At 40.4% G+C, this 10,042-nt stretch overlaps 1 protein-coding gene across 3 annotated transcripts in view; it reads left to right on the top strand.

The window, feature by feature from the left end:
* Positions 1 to 9,111, top strand: part of PAOX (polyamine oxidase) — a 61,062-nt gene extending 51,951 nt beyond the window's left edge. For 2 of the 3 annotated variants that reach the window (XM_085873535.1, XM_085873526.1), the window contains exons 7-8: positions 4,939 to 5,102; positions 8,432 to 9,111. In XM_085873535.1, the coding sequence (XP_085729661.1) occupies positions 4,939 to 5,102; positions 8,432 to 8,587 (320 nt within the window). In that variant the 3' untranslated portion in view covers positions 8,588 to 9,111. Of the gene's footprint in view, positions 1 to 985; positions 1,103 to 4,938; positions 5,103 to 8,431 lie in introns of those variants that run through there. The other variant, XR_015056151.1, reaches the window with a different exon arrangement.
* Positions 9,112 to 10,042: the final 931 nt, after the last annotated feature.

Genomic DNA, 10,042 nt, shown 5'->3' with positions numbered 1-10,042 from the left:
TTTTTTTACACTCAACGACTTTTAAACGGTACTACTCAACTACTTTCATTGTTTACAATGAACGATTTAAATTGCTGTCACTCGCCTTTGTTTTTTGACGCTGAGGTTTTGAAATTTGAAGCGTTTCTTCTGAACGTGTTAAAACGCTCAAACTCGACTATTTTAAATAGACGCTGCCGATGGACAATTGGAATCATAGCCAAGCTAGACATCTCAGCTAGACATGATTAACTTACAAGTAGCATGTGTTGACGTCTGTCAACGATCGCAGACCGTGCATACAACTTGTGGCCAGCGTAGCGGAACGTGTGAGTCATACGCCGGCATATGTCGTGAAATTTCAAGCATGAAAAAATTTGAGGACAACCGAAAAGTACAACGTTTAAAGCCAACGTACAACGACGTATGGCAGTATTTTTCAGCGTGCTCTCAATGTTATCAAAACTTACCCATAATGTATTCAACGTGTGCCAGCGTTTTAGAAAAAAAATTAAAAAATCGGCATACGTTGGCTAAAACGTCAAGGTGTGACCGGGCCTTTAGCCATTCTAGTGCAGCTTTGGCTGTGTGCTTCAGATCGTAGTCATGCTGAAAGGTGAACATCCGTCCCAATTTCAGCTTTCTTGCAGAGGGCAGCAGGTTTTCCTCGACGATTTTTCAGTATTTTGCTTCATACTATTTCCCTTCTATCTTGACAAGTGCCACAGACCCTGCTAATGAGAATCATCTGAATAACATGATGCTTCCACCACCATGCTTCACAGTAGGGATGGTGTTTTTTGAGTGATGTGCTGTGTTTGGCATTATGTATCATTTGGCATTAAGGCCAAAAAGTTCCATCTTGGTTTTGACAGACCATAAAACTTTGTCACATGGCTTCAGAATGTCCAGAGTTGTGTTTTTTTTTTTTTTTTGCATCCTTCAAACGGGACTCGAGGTGGGCTTTTTTGAGTAATGGCTTCCTTCTTGCCACCCTACCATACAGGCCAGACTTGTGGAGTGCTTGGGATATTGTTGTCACATGCACACAGTGACCAGTGTTTGCCATAAAGGCCTGAAGGTCTTTCAAAGTTTCCTGTGGCTTCTCTGATCACTCTCCTCGGTTGGTCATCCAGTTTGGAGGGATGATCTGATCTCAGCAGGGTCTTGGTGACACCATCTGCCTTCCACTTCTTAATGATTGTCTTGACTGTGCTCCAAGGGATATTCAAGGCCTTTGAAATATTTTTATACCCATCCCTTGAACTATGCCTTTCCACAACTTTATCCCAGAGGTCTTTTGAAAGCTCCTTGGTGATCATGGTCAAGTCTTTGCTGTGAAATGCACTACCCAGCAGAGGAAACCTCCAGGAACAGCTGATTTTATTCTGAAATAATCAGAATCACTACATTTTAACATTCGTGGAGGCCAAGTACCTTGGTGTATGATTTTGAATGTGATTGGTTACACCTGAGCTAATCAAATAACTGACCAAATACAGCATTGGAGTATCAGGAGGAACAAACAGAGATTAAGTCACCAGGAGGAAGTTGGATAGGATTCTGGTTTATGCTGCTGCTCTACCTTCAAACCCACTCAGGTGCAGCCAAGTGAACCCTACAAAAGCTATTTGGGAGATTCACCCTTCCATAGACAAAGCAAAAGAAAGTAAGAGATATGGAGAACAGAAAGAAAGACAGATGGAGGACAGGAAAAAAACATATAAGCGCACATCCCAGCAGAAAAAAAGCCACACCACTTACGAACAGAAAGCAAAGAAACCACACACATCCCCCCCACCCCCACCAGACACCAGAAATACCTTAACACTTCTTACCCTAACTCCACAGAATGTACACAGGGATCCACCAGCACACACATGAATACACAGGTCTTCCATTTATAATGAAGACACACTTCTGATATATATATATATATATATATATATATATATATATATACATATATATATATATATATATATATATATATATATATATATATATATATATATATATATATATATATATACATATATATATATATATACACTAGCATATACCCGTGCTCTGCACAGAGTTCAATTGGTGGCAAAAGGTGGATGAGGCATAATAGTTGATGTTATTGGAAGCTGGGGAGGATGTCATTAAGGATGTGATGCACTATGGTTACCTTTCCTTAGTTTTCTAAAGGACCTCCCTGTAGATGACATTTTGGGTGAGTGTCTTGTTGCTGAATAGTCCTTGTGAGGAATTATTGTCCACTTTGATAAATATATAGGAGTAACTTCTTACATGTGAAAATGCAACATATAGTTGGCCATGGGAGAACACAGGGGCTGGGAGGTATATTCCGAGTTTGTCAAATGTTTGGCCCTGGTATTTGTTTATGGTCATCGAGTATGCGAGTCGGACTGGAAATTGCATCCTCTGCAGTGTGACTGGAAGGTTGGCGTCTGATGGGGCAAGTTTAACATGATATAGGCCTAGCCCTAGACTGAACTGGAGCAGTGGAGGGTGACCGAGAATCGGAATGCAAATTTCAATGAACGGCACTTTTTGGCGCACATCCGACGATCGAACACCGCTGGAGGCTTTAATTTGAAGATCACACACGCAAGACACAACATGGGTAATGATGGCGGTTGAGAAACGTCAAATTACGTGCAAACAGAAATAATATATTTTTTTAAATAAATCTTTACTTTAAATACAATGTTTCTTGTTACATTTTTGTGTCAAATTCACCTTCTGAGGTAGTCGGCATGTGCAGAAGAGGGTTTTACATTGCAGATGCTGTTTTCTAGGAGTGGCATTACGCCTCGGCGGTGACAGTCTGTCGACGACAGATGTAATGACGTCAGCGAATGACCGATGATGTCATGATGGAATTACGCCTCTCAGCGGTGATGTCACACGTTGCCATGCAAACAAACGTAAAAATTAGAAAATCGCCCAAAATTCCCAAACGTGTCCGTTTGGCGCGATCTCACATAGCCCATGCTGTTCATTAGAACACAGAGCACCCGCATGCCAAAAGTGGCGACAATCCGTCTGGCAGTTTTGGAGGAGATACATCAAATTACATGCAGATGTTAACAAGTAATATATATAAAAACACATTATCCATTTTTTTATTACTAGTATGTGCCCGTAAAAAAAAAAATAAAAAAATAATAATAATAATAAATAAATAAACCACACAGGCCGTTTCTTCGCTCTCACGTGCCCGTACGTGCGTGACCCGGAAGTTCGATATTATTCACAGTTACGATTATTCGCAATTTATTTTTAATACCAAATTATTCAATTAATGTCAACGTATTTGACCTTTTCGCAATGTCGTGGCAAGGAAAAACAAAAAGAGAAGAGAAGAGAGCGAAAAAATTTACTTCCTGGTTCGGAGCATACCAGCACTCTGATGTTCCCGAAATTTATACACCGTCTAATATGAAAACGATCATAACTTGGGCCATTGTGTTTATCTATAAATGCGCATAAGAAATCGATAAATTATTAGAATACACGAAGTCATCACTCTCCGGAAGCCCGTACGTTGTAACCCGTAATGGGGAACGCGGTTGTGCTTCCCTTCCCCATCGGCCACGCCCACGTAACAACGTGTCTTCCCATTGGTTTGGTAAATAAATGGCTATAACTTGGGAAGCACTTGTCCGATTAATATCAAACCTTGAAAAGGCACATCCTCAGGTCCCCAGCAATATACCTGGCAAGTTTCAATTAGATCGGACCAGAGGTTGTCGAGAAACAGCGGACACACACACACACACATTGCTGGAATTATAGATAGATTATTAATATTTCACACAACTTCCAATGTTATGAGAACCTGTTTACACAAAAACTAACCCAACTTAAACAAGAGATTCCAATGATATCTAAAAACCTTCTCACATGACCGAATCAAACTCTTAGCACAATAACCCCTCGCCAACATGATTGAATACATCTTCTTAGCATGAACCACAAAATCATCCTTAACAGAACAAATTCTAGCAAATCTCATAAGCTGAGATGAAAACACAGTTCAGCCCATCTTTGCTGGTACATTATTCGATGGAAACGTAAACAAGACAACAGGAAAACTAAGATCATCAACTTTATGATGCATGTTTGTACTAAAACAATTATTTCCAAAACGAACACATCCAGATATACCACTACATTATCACTACTACTACTCTTATCTGCGATTAGGCTTTCTGGATAAATCCTGTGAATCAGGCAATCAAAAAACTTATAATTCATCTCACAAATATCATCAATATAACAACATGTAGAAGATAATATTTTAGCTCAGCCCAACTACTTCTGCACAAATGAAAACTCACAATAAACAAGGAAAATGTCCACTAACAGGGGGCTACAGTTCCCTACAGTAATTTACACTTATTCAACCAAGATATTCCAGTTTTGTATTTTTAATTAATTTTCTGAAATTTGTAGCATTTGTTTGTTTTTTTCACTTGGATGTTGGGGGATACTATGTTTAAATAAAGGTGGAAAAAGTCCGACTTACTGGAATTTAATTCCAGGCTACAAGGCAACAAAATGTGAAAAATTTGAAAGGGGGTGTAGACTTTCTTTCGGCACTGTATCACATATATATATATATATATATATATATATATATATATATATATATATATATATATATATATATATATATATATATATATATATATATATATATATATATATATATATATATATCAGGTGACTTGATAGCTTCCCACGTTTTTGGGAATGGTGATGCTATCTTAACAGTCCTGTGCTTCATTCAGTGAGACCACACTGGTTCACAGATCTACTGTAATCTAGTATAGACACACACCCCTTGTGATGCTCCATGTCGTTAATAGCTCTATCTTGTTGCTTTTGCAGTTGTATTTGTTCAAGCATAGCTTTGGATTGCTTTGTTTGATTGCATCCTTCCAGGAAACGCTCACATTTCTGAGCCACTGCAATTGCTCCGGACACGGTGGCACAGCAATCCACACATGTTCGGCTCCTATTCTTATGTAAAAGTTGGAAGCTCTGGGAATGACATTTCTGAGCTGGCATCACCACTGCCCCAACCTCCTTTCCAAGAAAAGCAGCTTGTGAGTACAAAAATTGCTCCTCATTTCAGACAGCGTGCCCTATGAGTCTTGTGCATTTGAACACTTGTTTAATATCAATAAACAAGTGATCACAGTAGCCAAATAAAATTGGTCATTTTGTCTTTCTTTGAAATTGTATGTTACTCTTATGCTGTTGAGAAACTTCTTGGCCGGTCCATACTCCACAAGTCTCATTGATGCTTGACATGTGGCTTGGATGATCCAACACGAAAGAGCAGATGGTCTCAAGCCGTGTGTGTGTGTGTGTGTGTGTGTGTGTGTGTGTGTGTGTGTGTGTGTGTGTGTGTGTGTGTGTGTGTGTGTGTGTGTGTGTGTGTGTGTGTGTGTGTGTGTGGTGTTTTTTTTTTTTCTTGAAAGAAGTTTGAGTCGGTCTTTTGTACTTAAAATATCGCAAATAGTGCGGTTTTGATGCCACATGTTTGGCATACCTCACAGTCTTCAGATTTCATTAAGTTGTCCAACGAATGCCAATAAAAGGCATGTTGTATATTTCAGACAGGGTGGCCTGTAAAATTGACGTAATTGTCTTCGTCCTATAGACCACCCTGCATTTGACTTTCTGTTGAATGGTGGAAGAGCCGAGTAAGCTTGTAGTATTACTTTATGCTAATCATTAACATGATTTGAACAGGAAACCTGACCTTTACTTGACTGCTGTTGAGCTAAAATAATGTATAAAAAAACAGGTCGTCTCCGCATCAGGATGGCCAAGAGGTTTGCATATTCTCCTCTAAGCTGTCTAGCCTGGGTTTGAATCCTGAATCAGCTATTAAACTGTCATTCAGGTGTTTTGCAGGCAAGGCGATTCAATGTTTGTGCCATCCCTCGGATGGACATTATACAGGGTGTCCCATACGTTGCAGGTAATTGTATGGGACAACAGCATGAAGAGGGAGGTTTTTTGACTGAATGCAATCTCGAGTTACTTGTTGTTTACAATTTTCAGATTAAGGTTATGGTAGATCTTTAACATACCCAAGCAAATGCAAGTCGATGGAACCCCTGACTCGACATCCCTTCCAAATAATGCTTGCTCAATGATGCAACCAATGCTCTGTCTGTGAAGGAGGAGGATGATAGTTTATAGACTAGTTGAGAATCAAACCACGAACTAAACAGCTCAAAGGTGTGTGTGGTTCCTCTGAGCTATGCTGTCGGACAGTCTTGAGTAGATGCAACTCGAGCAAACTTTGTAAACAAGATCACATGTCTGATTCACAGCATCGCACACAACCTCGTTTTACCAACTTTGTCCACTTGGGTGGTTGAAACGTCGGAGTCTTGTTTGCAGAGATAGCACACTTTTTGATGGTACCTTCATTTCAACCCAGGTACAGCTTGTTTACCTTACCATGAAAATGCTACTTCGGCCTTCATCGAGGTGTGCTCTCGAAAATTTGTCCAACGTTAGAAAAGGTGAAAGCATAAAGGTTACTTATTTTCATGGTTTGGCTGCTTTCCTTTGGTGACATTTGTACATCAGTGGAATCTGATATTTTTGTTTTGTCATGTAGAAGCATTGGGACTGGCAGGATAGCCTGGAGGTATTCTGACTCTGCTATAAACCGTCATTCTGGGGTTTCGCAGGCAGAACGAGTTGTCGATGTGTTCGCCGTCCCTCGGATGGCCGTTAAACTGGGCGTCACACCTCTACCGGAATTAGTCGTGGTACGTTAAAGATCCCCCAATATCCTTTGCTCTGAGTCGTTATCGCCGGCACCCTGAACGAATTTCCAATTTCTGCATGTTCAGTCGGGTACTGTATCCCGATGTCGCAGTGGTGAATCATCCAGGAGCGTAACCTCTGCCAAAGAAATGTAACCTTCGGCAGAACTGATGCTCCGTATAGAGCATAGAGTATGGTAATGAATAAAAGCAAGAAAACGTTGCAGTTAATCCACTAAACAGCGTGTGTTCTGAAGCTCACCTGGATCAGGACCACCAGCCACTCAAAGTCCCCCGCACACTCCCTTCGAGCTGAATTTTTTTTAATTTAAAATGCCGTGAACAAACTTTGGTACATCATGGGTGATGAAGGTTGTGGTCAATTTTCATTGAAATTGTGTGTGTAGTTTCGGCAGAGCAAATACCGATATATATATATAAAGCCTGGTGGTGGCTTGGGATCCAAGGGTCCTGAGTTCAAGCCCCGTTGGCTGCTGAATTAACACCAGGGGGTTGACTCAGACTGTCATCCTTCCGAGGTCGGCGAAATGAGTGCCAGTGTACTGGTCCCGGTGTATGCCCCGGTTAGAATAGGTGTACCATATCCCTGTGTGTCGTAAGAGGTGACCAGGGTTGGCGTCAGGAAGGGCATCCGGCCATAAAACATTGCCTCAAGAAAAAGCCAAACCCCTGCACAGCAGGGAAAAATGGCTGTAAAAACGGTCATTATATTTATATATATATATATATATATTTGGGGGGGGGCTCAACACCCCCTCCCTCCTTTAATGAGGCACAGATTTTGATGTGGTCACTACACCTTTGTTGGGCATTGGATATGACGCTTGTGGGCAAGTTTCATCAAAATCTCATGTTTAGTTGAAGCGATAATGACTGAAGTGATTACCAATTAACTCACCTGCGGACACTACTCGATCACATAAGCTCAGCTGACTAAAGTCCAGGTGAGATAATAGGATGATTGTTTTAAACCGAAGGCCTGTGTGCTTTTTTAGAGGTTAGAAGCCCCAGTTCCACCATCCATTTTCTCAGCACCGGTGCATTTGATAACTGCAGCTCATGGAAGATGAAGTGTTTCATTACAAGTTTTGGACTTGGGAAAAGATTACTGGAATGGGAAAAGTGTTTGTGGCATTTCATTTCATTTCGCATCCAGCCTGTGCCTGTTGGTTTAATCGTGGCTGGGAGTGCAGCTGTGCCACTCTTGCAGTGCTCCCTGTAGGTCAAAGCAGGGCTTTGTAATTTTTGTTCATAGTGCTGGTGATAGCTCGCCAACCTTTCACGAAGGACACAGTGGTATCCTTAATGTTCAACAACTCATGTTAGCAGACGGGACGCCTGGCTTAATGCCTGTCTGAAGGATCGGTCAGATTTCCCAGCCTGTAAAATACCTGGATGAAATTTTATAGCTGGGCCAATATTTGAATGCAGCATAGATAGCTCAGAGGTGCGTGTGGATACCTCTCTCGGTCATTCTTCCAGCTCATTCAAAAAATTATCAAGAAGCATCTGTCATTTGTACTATTTCAATCTTCAAGTTGAATTAGAGACCTCTATTTGTTTACCATTAAACCTTTTTAATGAATCCTACTAATATAAGACGGTGTGGGTATGTATTGCAGAAGCCACAGTTGCTGTTTGCTGGTGAAGCAACACACAGGTATTTCTATTCTACGGCCCACGGTGCTCTAAACAGCGGGTGGCGTGAAGCACAGCGGCTGGCCCTTCTCTATGGCCGTGAGCAAGACTTGGAGGAATGGAGTGCGATCTCGACCTGACCACCCCGTTTTAAATTGGAGGATGCAATAATGAAAATTTATTTAGAGCCAAGCAAGAAAATCATCGATTTCCATTTATGAGTTGCACCTTTTCTGTGGAAATTGTGCACGATAATGATGTTTATTTGAAATCAAATTTGTGTTACAAGGTGAATGATTTCATATTCCAAAATACAAACTGATTTGATATCTTTTACAAGTAGATTGTATTCATAGAATATTGACCCTGCAGTCTTGAGAAGGACTTGGTGCAAGCCAACTCTTGTTTTTCAAAAATTTATTTTTATGTTCTTTGATCCAAGATGGTGCCAGACCAGTGATCGATGTCACTTTTATCAAACTACATTTCCCATGGGTAGTTGATCAATTAGTTAGTTTTGCATTCATCGGTTAGTGGCTTCAACAATTGCAAAAAATTTTTTTTTCATATTGACCGGATCAAGCGTTACACGTCATTGTCATAATGAAGGCACCAATGACGACATCATTAAATATTATTCCCCATGGGGAGTACTTGACAATGAGCAGTGTGTAAAAATTTTTTTTTTACCTTCGCAAACTTTGTTGCGAAGGTTATGTTTTGATCGCTGTGTATTTATTTATTTATTTGTGAATATGTGTTTGTTTGTTTGCTTGTTATTCGCATAACTCCAAAAGTATTGAACTGAATCGCAGCAAATTTGGTGGGATGATTGGTTATTATCCAAGGACCATTTGATTAGATTTTGGGAGCGATCAGGTCAAAGGTCAATGTCATGAAAAGGTCAAAGTCGTCTTTTTACCATAGTGCGGTCAATTTGTATCCAATTTGCATGCAACTAATGCCAAAATGTTCAGAATTCAATGCCCCATCTTGTGATATGTGAAAAGACACAATGACGGAATAACCCTTATTTGCGGTTGGGAGTCAAAGGTCGTGGGGGTCACGACATTGCAAAATGTGCGGTTTTAGTCATGACACGGTAAATTCTTATCCTATTTGCATGAAACCAACACCAAAATGTTGACTGTTCTGTTCCCCACACTGTTATACCAATTACAAAATTAAGAGTACAAAGGTCAAGGTCGAGGTCATGAAAAGGTCAAAATCGTCATTTTGCCATAGTGCGGTCGATTTTTATCCAATTTGCATGCAACCAATGCCAAAATGTTGTGAATTCAATGCCCAATCTTGTGATATACGATATGACACAATGACTTCATTACCTTTGTTAGCGGTTTGGGTCAAAGGTCAGGAGGGTCAACGACCTTTATTATCATAATGCGGTCAATTCTTATACAATTTGCATGTAAGTAGATTCAAAATGTTTGGAATTCAATTCCCTATCCTGTGATGTGTAATATTTGAGTGACTTTATTGGTGAGTTTAAAGCATTGGGGGGGGGGGGGGTGGTGTCACTGAACTTACAAAATGTGCATACCTTAGTGGCACATACGCACACTAAACAAAAAATG

This window comes from Eptatretus burgeri, chromosome 1, assembly GCF_056783735.1.
Source record: "Eptatretus burgeri isolate ZD-2024b chromosome 1, Ebu_testis_v1, whole genome shotgun sequence".
In the NCBI taxonomy this organism is placed as follows: Eukaryota; Metazoa; Chordata; class Myxini; order Myxiniformes; family Myxinidae; genus Eptatretus; species Eptatretus burgeri.
Note: the sequence above shows the minus strand (reverse complement) of the source record. Positions and strands in the feature narration are given on the sequence as shown.